Here is a 19333-nt window from a genome sequence, read left to right as displayed (position 1 = left end):
TATCATCAAAGGGTTCAGAGAATCTGGAGAAATCACTGCACGTAAGCAGCTAAGCCTGTGACCTTCGATCCCTCAGGCTGTACTGCATCAACAAGCGACATCAGTGTGTAAAGGATATCACTACATGGGCTCAGGAACACTTCAGAAACCCACTGTCAGTAACTACAGTTGGTCGCTACATCTGTAAGTGCAAGTTAAAACTCTCCTCTGTAAGACGAAAACCGGTTATCAACAACACGCAGAAATGCCGTCGGCTTCGCTGGGCCTGAACTCATCTAAGATGAACTGATACAAAGTGGAAAAGTGTTCTGTGGTCTGACGAGTCCACATTTCAAATTGTTTTTGGAAACTGTGGACCTCGTGTCCTCCGTAACAAAGAGGAAAAGAACCATCCGGATTGTTATAGGGGCAAAGCCTATTATATACGGTATATGTTTTTTTAAAAGCAAGGTTGGCATGGGAGGATTAGTATTTACTTTGAAAACATTATTTATTATTTATCTTATACGTTTACGTCATCTAATTATCTAACGGAAACACACTGCATTACAAACCAATTATACGGAAATCAAAATGTGATGATATTGTTATATTTTGGGTAGCCATCTAGTATGAGGTCACATTTTTTTCTGGTTCCCAACTAAGTTGTGAATTATTTATTAAACCTATTCTACAACAGCACTGATCTTCTTAAATCCAAATAAACAGCCACACTAACAGGAAATTACAAAAATAACTTTATGGTGTAGACCTTAATATAGGGGACCTATATTGTCGAGTAGTACCTGTTATTTGTGAAGTGTGTTATTACATCACTGATAAAATCAATATAAACATTTTTAATGCAGACTAACTAATAAGTCACTGTTCAACCTTCGAAATCGTTATCTAGGTTTATGTTGATCCGAGTCACACGACACACATCCATCCATCTATTTTATACCGCTTGACCAACTCGAGGTCGTGAGGGGTGGCTTGACCCTATCCCAGCTGCATTCGGGTGTAAGGCTGGGTACACCCTGGACAAGTCACCATCCCTCGCAGGGACAACACGGATACACATACAATATTTACACTCACATTGCCACACTAGGGCCTATTTTGTGTTGCCAATCAGCCTATCCACACAACACACAATTAATAAATAACTGTTCATGATCAAAATCTATAATACATGTCAAGGGTAACTGTAAACGCAGAGAGATACATAATAAATGTGTCTTAATACAAATTACAACCAGAAACAGCTTTTGATGACCAAAAGTCAACGTTAACAACTGTCACCAAAACATGTTTGATGAAGTGTAAGCATTATAATTAATCTGGATATAAGCAAGTCAATTCATAAGCCTCTGATCCGGAATATATTACCTGTAAAAGGTGCACTTGCTTCTACAGTAAGCCAGGATATAATGTACACCGATACACCATAAGCATGCAGGGAAGAAATACTGCAAGCTTATAAATATATTTGTGAGGATGCAATGATAATTAGGTTTTAAGACATTCATATATTATTTTTTTTCATTAAAAATGAATGTATCTGTTGGATAAATCAGTTCTCTTAAGATAGTTATAGTCACTAAACCGATTATACAAATGCCTACAAAAAAACACCAGCAAAAGTCATGCTTACTGAATAACTCTGCAACTAAAAGTAAAATAAGCCACATTTTCATACCTCAGGGGAGCCTTGAACATCTCCAAACATCTCATCAAAGTCAGAAGGACTTTTCCTCAGGGTCTGGTCAGCCGGCAGCGTGTTGTCATTGTAAGAAGACACAAACTTAAAGTCACTGGTTCTAGAACCTGTTGTCAGGTAGGCGTCATAGTTGTAGGTGCTGCGTAAAGTTCCTGTGCCGTCAACATCTGTGTAATTAGGAGGCAGATACGCGCTGGGGATGGCAACTGCTCCATCAAACAACAGTCTGGGCTTTCTCCTGCGACAAAACCTCACACCCAGGACGATGATGATGAAGGTCAGAAAGAAGGTGGACACAGACACCAGCGCGATGATCAGATAAGACGTCAGTTTGGAATTGTTCTCGTCATAAGACATGTCTTTCAGTTCTGGGACCTCAGCCAGGTTATCAGAAATAAGTAAATACATAGAGCAGGTGGCAGAGAGAGGGGGCTGTCCGTTATCTTTCACTGCCACAATCAGGTTCTGTTTCATGCTGTCAGATTCAGAAATGTCCCGCTGGGTCCTGATCTCTCCACTGTGGAGACCAATAGTGAAAAGTCCCGGATCGGTGGACTTGACTATATGATAGGACAGCCAGGCGTTCTGTCCGGAGTCTGCGTCCACCGCTATCACTTTGGACACCACAGAGCCTCCGTGTGCAGCTTTGGGGACCAGCTCGGTCATGAAGGAGTTACCCTCTGGGGAGGGGTACAGTATCTGAGGAGAGTTGTCATTCACATCCGATATGAAGACACTGACACTCACGTTGCTGCTCAGCGGAGGAGAACCGTTGTCTCTGGCCATGACGTGAACTTTAAAACTCCTCAAGTGTTCGTAATCAAACGACCTGACAGCGTGGATCACACCTGTGTCTCCGTTAACAGATACATAGGAGGACACCGGGGCACCGTTCACCTCAGCGGCTAACAGAGAATAAATCACGGTACTGTTCTGTCTCCAGTCGGGGTCTTGGGCACTAACAGAACATAAAGTGGATCCAGCTTTGTTATTTTCACTCACATATGCGCTGTAGGACTGTTCCTCAAACACAGGTGGGTTGTCGTTGATGTCTGCTACAGATAAGTGAAGACTTTTAGAGGAGGACAGAGGAGGAAAGCCCTCGTCAGTGGCACTGATTGTAATGTTGTAATCAGACACTAGTTCACGGTCCAGTTGTCCAGTAGTCACCAGAGAATAATAGTTTTTAATAGAAGGAACTAACTTAAATGGGACATTTTGTTGAATGGAGCAGCGGACCTGTCCGTTCTTCTCAGAGTCTCTGTCCTGAACATTAATGATGCCCACCTCTGTACCAGGTGACACATTCTCTGGTACTGGATTAGACAGCGACTTTAAATTAATCACAGGAGCGTTGTCATTTACATCACTGATTGAAATGATAACTTTTGCATAGGATGACAGTCCTAATCCGTCTTTGGCTTTCACGCGTATTTCATAAGATGTTCTAAATTCATAATCAATAGTTCCAATTACTCCTATTGCCCCCTTTTTACGATCAATACTGAATATTTTCCTCACATCCTCTGTAACATGACCAAAATCATAACTGACTTCTCCGTTCACTCCTTCATCAGCATCAGTAGCACTAACATTAATCACTATTGTATCAGGAGGAGAGTTCTCAGGGAGACTGGCTTTATAAACAGCTTGGCTGAACACTGGTACATTATCATTAGCATCCAGCACAGTGACGTGTATGACTACTGTACCTGATCTCTGAGGAGAGCCGCCATCTAAAGCTGTGAGAAGCAAATTCATCTCATTTTGTTTTTCACGGTCAAGTTCTTTATCAAGAACTAATTCTATTGTGTTACCACTGACAGCAAGAACGAAATGATCATTTTTTCTAAGCATATATTGTTGAACTGAATTTTGTCCAATATCTGCATCGTGCCCCTCTTCTATCACAAAACGAGCTCCTTTGATGGCTGACTCACTTATCTCTAAATTAATCAAGTCATCATTAAACATTGGAGCGTTATCATTAACATCTTGAATGTGTAAATTAATTCGATGAAGCTCCAGAGGATTCTCCAGCACGACCTCATGTTTTAGGACACACGAAGGCTTGTCTCCACAAAGATCCTCTCTGTCAATCCTGTCAGCGACAATCAGCTCTCCGCTTTTCATGTTTAGATCACAATAACGTTTGTTGCTCCCCTCGGCGTCAATGCGGGCTTTTCTTGCAGACAGTGCGCTCGTCTCCAGTCCGAGATCCTTGGCTAAATTCCCAATAACGGATCCTCGTTTCATCTCCTCAGGAAAGGAAAAGCTCACGTCTCCATATGCAGAATGCAACAAAAAGAGGAGAAAATAAAAGGTGCGCAAGTGAAACAAAGATTGTTTAAAATCCATCATGGACGCCCTCCTAACGCGCTGTAGAATGCTACAATGTGGTCTGCAAAAAAAAAAAATACTGACATTAGAACAGAACGTAAGTCCACAATGAAAGAAAAAAGGGCGTTCATCAGTTGGAAGACGTGGTCTAAAGCGCCACCGTGAGTATGATTTGATAGCAACACCGACAATATAATATTTATTTAAATTATTAAAAAAACTACATCGATGCAATAAAACCTACACATAACGTTATTACCACCCACAATTTTATAAAAATCAGTCCAACAAAAATATGTTGTTGGTTGAACTGTTTTAAAGAGCCTATTTTTGCCCTACACCAAAATAGAATAATGTTTATTTTCCTCATCATTAAGGTACATACTTTGCACATAAAAAGTCATCCAGAAAATTGTGCATAAGACATTTGAAGAATAATTTACCTCAACAGCATCAATAGTTTTTATTTGTTTTAATATGTAACATTTACACATGATCGGACCAAATAAACAAAGTATTGCATAACAACAACATTAAAGGACTGTTAATAGACTGCATGACTTGGTATTAAACTGGTTTTGTCTTATGAGTGAACCACTTTGAAAAGAAAAGTTCAGATCGCAGTGTAATGTGCTCTAGTAACTTAACAGATATAAATAAATAGTGTTTTTTTTTTAACAACTCAACATGATTTGATAATTAAATCCTTGCTAAACGTTAAAATCAGCGTGTTAAAGTTAAACGTTTATAAAGTTTGTCTTTATTAAGTTACAACAACGTTCTTTTCATATGATATAATAAACACACACACACACACGCACACACACACACACACACACACATATACATATATATATATATATATATATATATATATATATATATATATATATATATATATATATATATATGTGTGTGTGTATATATATGTATATATATATATATGTATATATATATATATATATATATATATATATATGTGTGTGTGTGTACAGGGGCGCCGAAAAGGGGGGGTAAAGGAGACAGATTCTAGGGGCCCATGATGGAGGGGGGCCCAGAGAGGCCCCTAATGATGATGAAATTATAATACAGAAAATTAATGATACTGTGTTGGGGGCCCTGTAAAGATTCTTTTCATGGGGCCCAAAATCCCTAGCGGCGCCCCTGTGTGTATAATATATATATATATGTGTGTGTGTGTATATATATATATATATATATATATATATATATATATATATATATATATATATATATCTTGGCCAGGTCTCCCTTGAAAAAGAAATCATTGATTTTTACCTGGTTGAATAAAGGCTAAATAAAAAAATAAAAAAAATAAAATAAAAGACAAAAAACAAAACAAAACAAAAAAAACAACAACAACAAAAAATAAAAAATAAAAAATAAAATATATATATATATATATATATATATATATATATATATATATATATATATATATATATTTTCTTTTTTTTTTTATTTTTTATTTTTTTTGACTCAAAAAAAAGTTACACGGATCACATCACATAAAACACATGGCCATGTTGAACCAGAGCACAGCAAAAACATTAAAAGGCTGGTAATAAAACAGTTTACTTGTACAGCCCTTAATCACACATGTCTCAAAGAGCTGCACAAACCACAACGACATCCTTGGCTCGGATCCCACATCAGGGCAAGGAAAACACTCTACCCAATGGGAACAACCCTTAATCACAAATATCTCAAAGGGCTGCATAAACCACAACAACATCCTCGGCTCAGATCCCACATCAGGGCAAGGAAAAATCTCAACCCAATGGGAACAACATGAAACCCTGGAAGGGACCACAGATGTGGGGACCACCATCACCCCCCTTGGGTGACCGATGCAATGGATGCCGAGTGGATAGTCAATCACATTGCAGTTATTTTCCCCAGAAACTTAACACATAAGTACAGTTTTTTTTCAACAACTCAACATGGTTCAATATTTGAATTCCATGCATTTGTAAATACTGTATGCCTCAAAGCTACCACTATAAAGACTAAACATGGTTTGTTATTGTGATTTGACCATACATTACATTAAAGACAACAAAAACAGAATACTTTTTTTGAATCATAAATATATGAAGTTGGAAATAAAGTAAGTTGGGGTGATCTGAGTAGCCGTATATTGTCAGATGAATAAAGCTACCTAGAACATCTAACAACAAACAGAATGCAAGTCATGTTATTTATTGTTAACAATGCTACAGCTGGTAACTGCATTGAATTGTATATAATCAAATGACATATTAATAGTTTGTAAGGCCAAACTTTGCCATTGGAAAGACCTAACTAAGACTTTTACGACAGTAAACAGAAACCAAATTTGTTGTACAATATCAATTATGTAGAAACACATTCCATCACAAAATGTCCTTTATCTTTTAAGGCTGTATGAAACAAAATGTATGGACTGAGCAAGTCACAATTCACCAAACAACATGAATTATCTAATGGACAGATCATACGAAAACATACAATGACAAAAATAATAACAAACTTATTTTGAGGAAGTGGTTATTTTTGCAAATTCATCTCACTCAACTAACATTGCAAACTATAAAGAAGTCTAAACATTATCCTCATATTGACTTAGCCATTTATGTACCCCTTTAAAATTAAGGAAGATCTGGGGTTTGTGGTTTTGAACTTTGTTATACATTAATAAAGAAAAACTTGATGAATAGAGATGCGTTAAAATGTAATATCGGAAATGGTTGGTATCGTTTTTTTATTATTATCGGTATCGTTTTTTTTGGGTTTTTTTTTAATTACATCAACATAAAAAACACAAGATACACTTACAATTAGTGCACCAACCCAAAAAACCTCCCTCCCCCATTTACACTCATTCACACTCATTCACACAAAAGGGTTGTTTCTTTCTGTTATTAATATTCTGGTTCCTACATTATATATCAATATATATCAATACAGTCTGCAAGGGATACAGTCCGTAAGCACACATGATTGTGCGTGCTGCTGGTCCACTAATAGTACTAACCTTTAACAGTTAATTTTACAAATTTTCATTAATTACTAGTTTCTATGTAACTGTTTTTATATTGTTTTACTTTCTTTTTTATTCTAGAAAATGTTTTTAATGTATTTATTTTATTTTATTATTATTATTATTATTATTTTAAAGTACCTTATCTTCACCATACCTGGTTGTCCAAATTAGGCATAATAATGTGTTAATTCCACGACTGTATATATCGGTTGATATTGGTATCGGTAATTAAAGAGTTGGACAATATCGGAATATCGGATATCGGCAAAAAGCCGATATCGGACATCCCTATTGATAAACACCTAACAAGCAGCTGCAACCCATTTAACAATAGCACATAAGAGCACAAGTGACATTCCTATTGCCATATGGTGAGACATATGAATGAACTGACTGCTAAATAACAAAGTGAACCTTTATCGCAAAGTGTAAAAAAAATAACCGTTTTATAATAATTTACTAGCATTTGTGTAACAAAAAAAGTTGCCCATATTGTCAAATGGTACCCACTACCTACAGTATAATTGTTATGTGTTTTTACTGTACATGGCAATGGTATTGTCAGATTGCAACCGCCACAGCACCGTAAGACAATACAAGTATGTAATGAAAAATGAAGAGTTACAATGTCTGACGTCGACCACTAATGTTTTACGGTAGACTTCAGCAATTTGGTTTAAAAGTTTGTGTGTTCCAGTAAACAGCTAGACTGTTGATGTACCAGTTTGTGAATGGAGAGAATGTGATGCAAGGAGCATGTCTCCTATTTCTCATGTTCAATTAAAAAAACTTAAATAAATAAATAACACAAGCAGCTTGATAAAACAGGTCTGCATCAAAACCTGTGCAGGTATCTATGACACAAAATAAGCATGCTGGGGTAAGACATTGTGGTAGTTAAATATATAATTAAATATAAGTATTATATTTGAGAAGAAACAATGAATATTGGTTGTTAAAATAATCATACTATATGACTGAGTAAAACAATATCTGATAAAGAAATCCAATTGTATAACATATCACAACAATTAGTTCTAAAAAATATATGAAGAACTGTTGATTGCCTGAGATGGTAGCGCAATAACTTTAAGTGGAAATTGTCAATTTAGTGAGAAGCTTGAATAATTCAAAAACAAAATGAATAAAACAGGAAAAAACCCTGCACTTAAACTAACGTGGAATTTGGTAATCTAAGCCAACGATGTACAGTTATACTGGTTGTTTACACTCGTACAACACCAAGTCTACCCAAATGCCTAAAGAGCAGCAACAGTATTAATATCTGTTTAGCTTTGAGTAAAGCGAGGCTCTTGTTCCACTGTACATCAGAAGAGCCTTGGACCTCACCAAACATCCAAACACTGTTGGACTTTATCTGGTCTGGTCAGCAAGCAGCAATAATTTAAAGTCACTGGTTGTAGAACCGGTTGTCAAACAGTGTTATAGTTGTAGGTGCTGCCTACAGTTCCTATGCCGTCAACATCTGCATAAGGCCGAGACTTGCTGGTATTTATATCTTAAACCACAAGTGATGACCAAATTTCTTTTGAGACAACACATACAATCTGTTTTTTAAGTAAAATATTGAATCCAAGACGAGGAGAATGGGAGCTTTTACTTTGGACATCTTTAATGTATGTGCATTGTCAAGGTAAATGTATAGAGGAGACACCATATAATAACAACCGATTAGTACAGCATGACACCTACAATTCATGTATGACCATAATTGTTTTGTGTGTATTAAATGGAGATAATATCATTAGATTGCAACCAATGTACCTGTCAACTACTGACATATAATCTTACAAAAGAACACGGGAAAAAAAAAAGTATCCGTTAAAGAAACTGCAAAGGTCCACATATAAATGCAGACAAAACTTGTTACCATTACTCTAAAGCAGGGGTCTGCAACCTGCGGCTCCTAAGCCGCATGCGGCTCTTTAGGGCCGCCGTAGTGGCTCCCTGGAACTGTTTCAAAAATGTATGAAAAAAGAAAAAGATGGGGAAAGGGGGGGATATATTTTTGTTTTAATAGGGTTTCTGTAGGAGGACAACATGACACAAACCTCCCTAATTGTTACAAATCCCATTGTTTTTATTAAACAAGCTTCTCTGATGAGAGTATTTGGCGAGCGCCGTTTTGTCCTACTAATTTTGGTGATCTTTGAACTCACCGTAGTTTGTTTACATGTATACCTTTCCTCAACGATGCCAGAGAAAGACGTGTTTTATGCCACTCATTATTTGTCTAATTTTGTCCACCAAATGTTTTATGCTGTGCGTGAATGCACAAAGGTGAACTTCATTGATGTTATTGACTTGCGTGGAGCGCTTATCAAGCATATTTGGTCATGACTGCAAGCTAATCGATGCGAACATGCTATTTAGGCTAGCTTTATGTATGTATTGCATCATTATGCTTCACTTGTAGGTATATTTGAGCTCATTTAATTTCCTATGTCCTCTGTGTATTTAATTTATATCTGCATTTCTCATGACACATTATCTGTATGTAATATTGGCTGTATTTCCGATTGTGTGCCATGTTGTTCCAGACCACAGCAAACATAACCCAGCTTGCATAGATTGTTATAAATCCATTAGAAGAAGACAGCCCGCCATTTCCTTTAACTTGGACACACACATCTATACCTTTGGCCATTCTGAGCCAGTAATTTCCAGGAATTATCTCTCCTTCTAAGAAGCCTGCATTTGATTAATGTTTCCCGATGTCAACATTTGTGTCAGCGAAGATTTGTGTCAACCTCCGACACAGTCATTTTGTTAGTAGGCTAATTTAGCTAATATAGACACTTACATCATGTGTTTCCTTCATTATATCACTTATAAAAGGCTTTTTATATTTTGCGGCTCCAGACAGATTTTTTTTTTTTGTATTTTTGGTCCAATATGGCACTTTCAACGTTTTGGGTTGCCGACCCCTGCTCTAAAGGAACACAATTTCCAAGATTATATTGATCAACGTTATACTGTATTTATATTGTATACTAGTCATGTGACATCTAAAACACAATTTATTTCAATCGATGTAACTGTAACTCAGAAAGGCATTTTGTAACAAGAGCACATGCTATACAAATAAAAATAAACTATTACCCAAAGACAATAAGCAATCATGACAAACAACATCTTGTCATGATCATATATTAGTTTGCTACAGAATCTGTTGCAGTCAATTTTACCCCAAAAAATTAACACATCTTTTTTTCTTTTCTTTCGAAGACAGACATGACTGATAAATTAATAAGGGTGTGGCTACATCCATGATTGTCCTATCACTAAATGCAAATTGTATATTTGCATTTACAGTTAGTCATAACAGCTACTCGGTGGCGCTAGAAAATCCAGTCATGACAAATTATGTTTGTATAAAGAAACAATAATTAATTGATTCAGGCAAAACACATCTATCTTTGAGAACAGGGAACTCAATGAGAGGGATTATATGTCTGAATACTGTAATATATAAACAAATGTAGCAAAAATACTATTATAAAAACATTAAATACAAGTCCATGATATGGCCTAAAGTTTCACTTTACATGAACAACAATCAGTTTATCTATGTCAGGACGAAAACCAGAAAAACAGCATATGGATACAATTACTAATTTGAGGGAAATAAAATGAAACAATTATTCATACCTCAGGGGAGCCTTGAGTATCTCCAAACATCTCATCAAAGTCAGAAGGACTTTTCCTCAGAGTCTGGTCAGCAGGAAGCGTGTTGTCATTGCAAGAAGACACAAACTTAAAGTCACTGGTTCTAGAACCTGTTGTCAAGTAGGCGTCATAGTTGTAGGTGCTGCGTAAAGTTCCTGTGCCGTCAACATCTGCGTAATTAGGAGGCAGATACGCGCTGGGGATGGCAACTGCTCCATCAAACAACAGTCTGGGCTTTCTCCTGCGACAAAACCTCACACCCAAGACGATGATGATGAAGGTCAGAAAGAAGGTGGACACAGACACCAGCGCGATGATCAGATAAGACGTCAGTTTGGAATTGTTCTCGTCATAAGACATGTCTTTCAGTTCTGGGACCTCAGCCAGGTTATCAGAAATAAGTAAATACATGGAGCAGGTGGCAGAGAGAGGGGGCTGTCCGTTATCTTTCACTGCCACAATCAGGTTCTGTTTCATGCTGTCGGATTCAGAAATGTCCCGCTGGGTCCTGATCTCTCCACTGTGGAGACCAATGGTGAAAAGTCCCGGATCAGTGGACTTGACTATATGATAGGACAGCCAGGCGTTCTGTCCGGAGTCTGCATCCACCGCTATCACTTTGGACACCACAGCGCCTCCGTGTGCAGCTTTGGGGACCAGCTCGGTCATGAAGGAGTTACCCTCTGGGGAGGGGTACAGTATCTGAGGAGAGTTGTCATTCACATCCGATATGAACACATTGACGCTCACGTTGCTGCTCAGTGGAGGAGAACCATTGTCTCTGGCCATGACGTGAACTTTAAAATTCCTCAAGTGTTCGTAATCAAATGACCTGACAGCGTGGATCACACCTGTGTCTCCGTAAACAGACACATAGGAGGACACCGGGGCACCGTTCACCTCAGCGGCTAACAGAGAATAAATCACGGTACCGTTCTGTCTCCAATCGGGGTCTCGAGCACTAACGGAACATAAAATGGAGCCAGCTTTGTTATTTTCACTCACATATGCGCTGTAGGACTGTTCCTCAAACACAGGTGGGTTGTCGTTGATGTCCGCTACAGATAAGTGAAGACTTTTAGAGGAGGACAGAGGAGGAGAGCCCTCGTCAGTGGCACTGATTGTAATGTTGTAATCAGACACTAGTTCACGGTCAAGTTGTCCAGTAGTCACCAGAGAATAATAGTTTTTAATAGAAGGAACTAACTTAAAGGGGACATTTGGTTGTATGGAGCACCGGACTTGTCCGTTCTTCTCAGAGTCTCTGTCCTGAACATTAATGATGCCCACCTCTGTACCAGGTGACACATTCTCTGGTATTGGATTAGACAGCGACTTTAAATTAATCACAGGAGCGTTGTCATTTACATCAGTGATAGAAATGATCACCTTGGCATTAGATGACAATCCTAGTCCATCTTTAGCTTTCACACGTATTTCATAAGATGTTCTAGATTCATAATCAACATTTCCAATTACTCCGATTGCCCCCTCTTTGCGATCAATACTGAATATTTTCTTCAGATCCTCTGTAACATGACCAAAATCATAACTGACTTCTCCATTCACTCCTTCATCAGCATCGGTAGCACTAACATTAATCACTATCGTATCAGGAGGAGAGTTTTCAGGCAGACTGGCTTTATAAACAGCTTGGCTGAACACTGGTACATTATCATTAGCATCCAGCACAGTGACGTGTATGACTACTGTACCTGATCTCTGAGGAGAGCCGCCATCTAAAGCTGTGAGAAGCAAATTCATCTCATTTTGTTTTTCACGGTCAAGTTCTTTATCAAGAACTAATTCTATTGTCTTACCACTGACAGAAAGAACGAAATTATCATTTTTTCTAAGCATATATTGTTGTACTGAATTTTGTCCTATGTCTGCATCATGTGCTTCTTCTATCACAAAACGAGCTCCTCTCATGGCTAACTCATGTATCTCTAAATTAATCAAGTCATCATCAAACATTGGTGCGTTATCATTAATATCTTGAATATGCAGATTAATTCGATGAAGCTCCAGAGGATTCTCCAGCACGACCTCATGTTTTAGGACACATGAAGGCTTGTCTCCACAAAGATCCTCTCGGTCAATCCTGTCGGCGACAATCAGCTCTCCGCTTTTCATGTTTAGATCACAATAACGTTTGTTGCTCCCCTCGGCGTCAATGCGGGCTTTTCTTGCAGACAATGCGCTCGTCTCCAGTCCGAGATCCTTGGCTAAATTCCCAATAACGGATCCTCGTTTCATCTCCTCAGGAAAGGAAAAGCTCACGTCTCCATATGCAGAATGCAACAAAAAGAGGAGCAAATAAAAGGTGCGCCAGTGAAACAAAGATGGTTTAAAATCCATCATGGACGCCTTCCTAACGCGCTGTAGAATAATACAATGTGGTCTACAAAATCACTGACATCAGACCGGAACGTAAGTCCTCAATGAAAGAAAAAGGGCGTTCATGCATTTGAAAACTGGTCTACTGCGCCCCCGTGAGCATAGTTTGATGTATGAAACAATAATTGTAGCCTATTTGTAAAAAAAAACTACTTTTTTGCACTGAATTTGATGAAAATTATTCCAATTAATTACAGAATCAGTAAATATTTTTTCTTCATATATTATAAAAGTTAAAGTTTCTTCCAGATTCTATTTTCCCGGTTGAATGGATTCAGGGATTTCAATAAACTGTTTCAAAAAGCATGTTTATTTTTCTTACATTAAGCTGCAATATATCCTCGTCATAGTTCATAAAATCAGTAGTGCTTTAAAAACAGTTTTAGGAATACTTTCACAGCACTTCTTTTATTAATGAAACAGCCAATGAATGTGTTCAATTAAAAAAACAACTAATGCAGTCAGCGAATAAACCAAAAAAAATGGAAGGCAAGTAACTATAAATATGCAGCCACTAAGCTCACTTCCAATACAGAAGCTGAGAGGATATTTTAAAATATTTATTGAAGAAGCATTTTAATTTGAAGACAATGCAGTGTAATCACACTGTTCTGTTCTGCCTTTATAAAACTCAAATGTGTTTTTTTAATTTATTTAAATATTAGTTTTATATTTCAATCACATTCTTGAATTTATCAGTATTCATTTGCTTTTTAATTAAAAAAAAAACTCCACTTGTCCAAGTCCTAATGCATTGATTTCAAAAGTATTCACCTTTTTGCTGCTATTCATGACATCATGAATCATCAATTAGGCTTTTCTGAAAAAAATGAGGGGAAGGTAAACATTTAAAAAATATAGTGGAAATTAATTTAAAAGTGTTTTTATAAAACAATAAAGAGTTCTTTAAAACTGACTAATTCAGCAGATATCCATGTGAGTTGATACCTGCAGTGCAAAATTAGTTAAATAAGATCACTTGGGTAGACTATAGAGTCATTAGGCCCCTTTCCATCGCAGGATCTTATACAGAATATTTCCCATTTAACCTAGTAATTAAAGTTCCCCCTGTGTTTCCACCAAAAAACTATGCATGTGTACATTTAGTTATTGAGGAACTTTTTTGAAGTTCCGGCCAGCGAGGTGGGACTTCTGGAAGGTTCCTCGAACCTCATCGAGTTTGGGCTGTGCTTTCGAACGCTGATTGGTTTAACACAGTTGGGGCCATTCCTAAAACTTATTTTTCGAACAAAGGACCGCCATTTACATAATGCTAGACGACTTGTTTATTTCCCATTTTTTGTGTGTTTCTATTACAACAAACTTGGAAAATAAAAAAAAAGAAGAACGAAAGGACATTTCAAATTGCAGGAACTTCCATTGTCTTGTTTTGTTGCTTCTCTCTCTCTCTCTCTCTCTCTCCATGGTCTTGTTTTGTTGCTTCTCCCTCTCTCTCTCTCTGTGGTCTTGTTTTGTTGCTTTTCTCTCTCTCTCTCTCTCTCTCTCTCTTTCTCTCTCTCTCTCTCTCTCTCTCTCTTCTTTTGTTGCTTCTCTCTCTCCATCCATGGTCTTGTTTTGTTCCTTCTCTCTCTCTCTCTCTCTCTCTCTCTCTCTCTCTCTCTCTCTCTCTCTCTCTCTCTCTCTCTCTCTCTCTCTCTCTCTCTCTCTCTCTCTCTCTCTCTCTCTCTCTCTCTCTCTCTCTCTCTCTCTCCATGGCCTTTTTGTGCTGAAGAACAGTGTAACTATATCGCAGTGTTTTTACTCAGCATAGGCTTTAAACTATAAGCAGTTTATTGTTGTTTATAATTTTTCACAAACTTCCTTTTGATGTGCGAAGCTACGAGAAGTGGACGGACTATTTTAGTATTTATGGACACGTTTGAAGTATAACAGCCAGACTCGAAGTAACGACCTCAGCTGCTTACACCTCTGAGACTTCGTTGGAGGAATTTGAAATAAAGGAGGCGGTACACGAGTGGAAAGAAGGTAAATAACATCAACTATTAACTATTTTTTTTATCACATGTTGTAAAAGTAGTCAGTGACACTCCATTTGTGTAGTTATTAGCCTCAACCCGAGTGAACAGAATACTAATGCTAACAAGCTACGCTAAAGCCGATGTGTTTGTGTTGTCGGCGTGAGATAAACACTGACATTTATTTTTGTATATTGTTATTTACAGATAAAATGGACCTAGAGGAATCACCTGATTCTCATTAACTCATTTGTCTCTGAAAATACAACTTTGTGACTGTTGCGACGAAAAGCCTGCACTTTTATGAACAATTCAGTACACTTTTTAATCATTCTGTTTTGTATATCATTTAATTACTTAATAGTAAAATAAGTCTGATCTAATATTGTCTGTTTATTTACATGGTATCAGTGTAGGAATATACTAAACCACTCCTCAATACGTCATCAGCTGAAGTTGTATAAACTACCCTGAACTGTGAAATCCTGTGGAAACCCAAACCACACACTTCTACAGGAACTCAAAGGTCCTGGACTTGTTCGTGGAATAGGCTCTAATGTGTGTCAAGACATTGTGATATAGTAACACCTGTGTGTTGGAGGTCCAGTCTCTGGTTCATTAGTATTCATTTAATTGCAACTTGAAGACAAAATAACACTTCAAGCAACTTATAGCAAAGGTAAAATGACAATTTAGGACGAGGTATGTCGACAAGACTTTCAACCAGGGCAGTCGCTAGGATTTCTGGGCCCCCTGAAAGAATATCGGTGTAGACCCTTTTACACCAGTCATTGCCTGTGTGTGTGGCAGCTCTAGCGGGCTGTGGGCCCTTTGAATTGCAATCCCCCCCAACAGCACTGTTCCAACTGACGACAGGCACCCATGTAGTTCACTTAAATGCACAAGATATAAAATACATTTTAATAAACATGCCACGAGCTGCGCATCCTTACAAACTGAGTAATGAAGCGAAATGGAGGCCCCTACCACACATCTGTATCACTTTAAAGTAATTAAGTCAAATGAAGGAATGAAGGAATAGAGAGCTCCAGGGGCCCAAATTGGAGAAATGGTGCATGCAACAAGTCAAAGTTGTACTAGAGCAGGGGTGCTCATTACGTCGATTGCGATCTACCGGTCGATCTCGGAGGGTGTGTCAGTCAATCACCAGCCAGGCATTAAAAAAATAGTCCTAAAAATGAGTGATCATAAATCTTCACTAAGACGTCACTTTCGTCACTTGATTGACATTCACGGCACCCGAGGGTCTTCTGAGATGACGCTGGCTGCTGCCAGCTCATTAAAATTACCGACTGGAAGGCGAGAAACACTTTATTTCAACAGACTCTGGGCCGTACCTGTCGTCAAAACTCCAAAGACCGACTGCACAGTTGCACAATAAAAGCTCTGCTTCCTCCTGCCTGCGCGACCAAAATAAGAGTCTCAGAAAGCTGGCGTGCACAAGCTAGCAAGCTACGGAGTTTGCCGACAATGTATTTCTTGTAAAGTGTATACAAAGGAGTACGGAAGCTGGACAAATTAGATGCCAAAAAACAACCACTTTCATGTGGTATTGGGCAGAAAGGAGGACTTTTTTTCTACTCCATTCGAAAATGCGGACGTTATCAGCACCACTGTCTGCTTCCAATCAATGCAAGTCATCAGAATCAGGTAATACACCAACTTATATTCTTGTCTTCATGAAAGAAAGGAATCTATATGTGTTAAACATGCTTGTATTATCTTTAACCACCTTTAACTTGTGAACAATATTAACTATATGTGTTAAACATGCTTGTATTATCTTTAACCACCTTTAAGTTGTTAGCAATATTAACTATATGTGTTAAACATGCTTGTATTATCTTTAACCACCTTTAAGTTGTTAACACTATTAACTATATGTGTTAAACATGCTTGTTTTATCTTTAACCACCTTTAAGTTGTTAACAATATTAACTATTTGTGTTAAACATGCTTGTATTATTTTTAATCACCTTTAACTTGTTAACAATATTAACTATATGTGTTAAACATGCTTGCATTATCTTTAAACACCTTTAACTTGTTAACAATATTAACTATATGTATTAAACATACTTGTATTATCATTAAACACCTTTAATGTATTAACAATATTAACTATATGTGTTAAACATGCTTGCATTATCATTAAACACCTTTAACTTGTTAACAAAATCATATATTTCATAAATAAGTAAATATAAATGATATATATGAATGAGGTAGATCCCCACGACTTGATCAATTGAAAAGTAGCTCACCTGCAGAAAAAGTGTGAGCACCCCTGTACTAGAGAGTACAAAAAAGCCACTGTTGAAAAAGGCTCACATGAATTATAGTTTTGAATTTGCCCAAATTAAGATGTTTTATTTTTTTTTGTCTGATAAGACAACAACGCTTTTATATATTAAAATAAACAAAATGTATTCACCGTGAAACGTGATGGCAACATTATGATATGTGGATGATTCCCAGCAGCAGACCCCGGAAGTCTTGTCAAGTTAGAGGGGATATCAAGAGTAGAACAATATCCTCGAAATCCGAACGGTGATCTGTTTTAACCCGCCTTTTATTTTCTAGCACGTCATCGACTCCAAGCAAACAGCACAATTCTACACAGAACTATTTGAAGGACAACAAGCTAAATGTTCAATAGTAACAAAGCTAAATGCCACATCTCAATCCAATCAAGAATTTGTGGGTATTTGTGGGCACCCGAGCATCTTGACAGAGTTTGAGCTATTGCTTTGCTAAGGGGGTATTTGTGAAAGACAAAGTTGGACTTATTTGTGCATCGCCAAGTAACATATTTGATTGGCATACCAAGTGCTGTGCTGCTGTGATAGTGACGCTAATGAGAAAAAGGATATGTTTGTTTGCAGTTTATTTCCTGCTACAAATATTAGTCTCATCTACAATTCATGTCTGCAGTTGTTTTTATGGTGTTAAATTCATGTTTTGTCTCATTATTTAGCTATATATGTCCCTGTTCTTCAGTATCAATCGTTGCTAGTTATATCAAGATTCACTATCGCTGTTGAGCCTACAAGAGAATTATTCATCTAGTTTATTAATACTATTAAGGCTATTTTCTTGATGCTAACAAATATCACCAAAGACGCTATAATGTGGTCATCCATAATGAAAAAAGCACTTTTCTTTCCTGCACAACAACAACTAAGATTTTAGTTTCTGTTATGAAAATCGACAACGAAAATACGGCGACCAACTTTCCCAATATTTGGTACTAGGACTTAACATGACATTAGTTTATTTGTACAACCAGGTCTTCATAGTTGTAGTAAGGCATAGCAACCACAAAAGAACAAAAATACTAATGCGATCTATTGTCCTTTCTTTACCTTTAGTTCTGCTATCAAACACTACCAATATAGTAGAGAATAAACTCGATTGCATCACAGAATGTTTCTCACACAAATCAAATGTTCAAACAAACATTTTACAAAGTGATCGCTGCAGACACAAGCGGTCTGATTGTATTACACAAAATAATGAAAGTGATATTTTTAAGAGCCATTTCCTTCAATGCACTTTCATTTTTCCCTCACTTTAGGACCTTTATGAGCCACTTCTTTTGGGACTATATGAAAGCTATTTCCTTTCTCTCTATTTGAACAACTGGAACACCCAAGGACAGAACAGCAATACATAATTTTCTGGTCAAACTCTAACTTCACTCTCACTTGTTTTGATGCTATGCTCAAGCTGCTTAACTATTGTGTGAACTAAGCCGTGGAGAAGATAAATGGATGTGGCGTTATATGCAAAGTTCCTATACTTAATTTCCATGAATTTTTTTGACCAACCAAATTTCAACATAAAACAATTATCACATTTTATTTGTCCCTTGAGTGAAAGCACCTTATTTTTAACTATCATCCAACAAGTATACAGATGCAAATGAGAGCTTTTACTCTGCAAAGTCAAGGTAGGTAGTAAGGCACTGTAAATACCATCCGATTAGTACTGCTTGACACCAAAACTTTATATATGAAAATATTTGTGAGGTGTGGATTCATAAAATCAGACTACAAGTGAGGTGTGAATTCATAAAATCAGACTGAAATCACAGCATGTGTCAATTAAATAAATGTAAAACAACACTGAAAGACAATTCTCATTTTAAAAAGTATC

General features: G+C 37.2%; 2 protein-coding genes across 2 annotated transcripts in view; both read right to left on the bottom strand.

Annotated features, from left to right (window-relative positions):
- Window positions 1-14586, bottom strand: part of LOC133576762 (protocadherin gamma-A11-like) — a 32511-nt gene extending 17925 nt beyond the window's left edge. The window contains exon 1 of the mRNA XM_061930100.1: window positions 10761-14586. Within this exon, the coding sequence (XP_061786084.1) occupies window positions 10761-13142 (2382 nt within the window). The 5' untranslated portion in view covers window positions 13143-14586. The remainder of the gene's footprint in view (window positions 1-10760) is intronic.
- Window positions 1676-4133, bottom strand: LOC133576766 (protocadherin gamma-A11-like). Its single transcript, XM_061930105.1, has one exon. It carries the CDS (start codon window positions 4061-4063, stop codon window positions 1676-1678), a length of 2388 nt encoding a protein of 795 aa, XP_061786089.1. The 5' UTR covers window positions 4064-4133.
- Window positions 14587-19333: the final 4747 nt, after the last annotated feature.

Source organism: Nerophis lumbriciformis, linkage group LG36 (genome assembly GCF_033978685.3).
Source record: "Nerophis lumbriciformis linkage group LG36, RoL_Nlum_v2.1, whole genome shotgun sequence".
Lineage (NCBI taxonomy): Eukaryota > Metazoa > Chordata > Actinopteri > Syngnathiformes > Syngnathidae > Nerophis > Nerophis lumbriciformis.
The sequence above is the reverse complement of the archived record's forward strand: the minus strand, read 5'-3'. Positions and strand labels throughout refer to the sequence as shown.

Excerpts from the sequence above, each read along its gene's own strand:
- LOC133576766 (XM_061930105.1), bottom strand. The coding sequence starts at position 4,063 with ATGATGGATTTTAAACAATCTTTGTTTCACTTGCGCACCTTTTATTTT.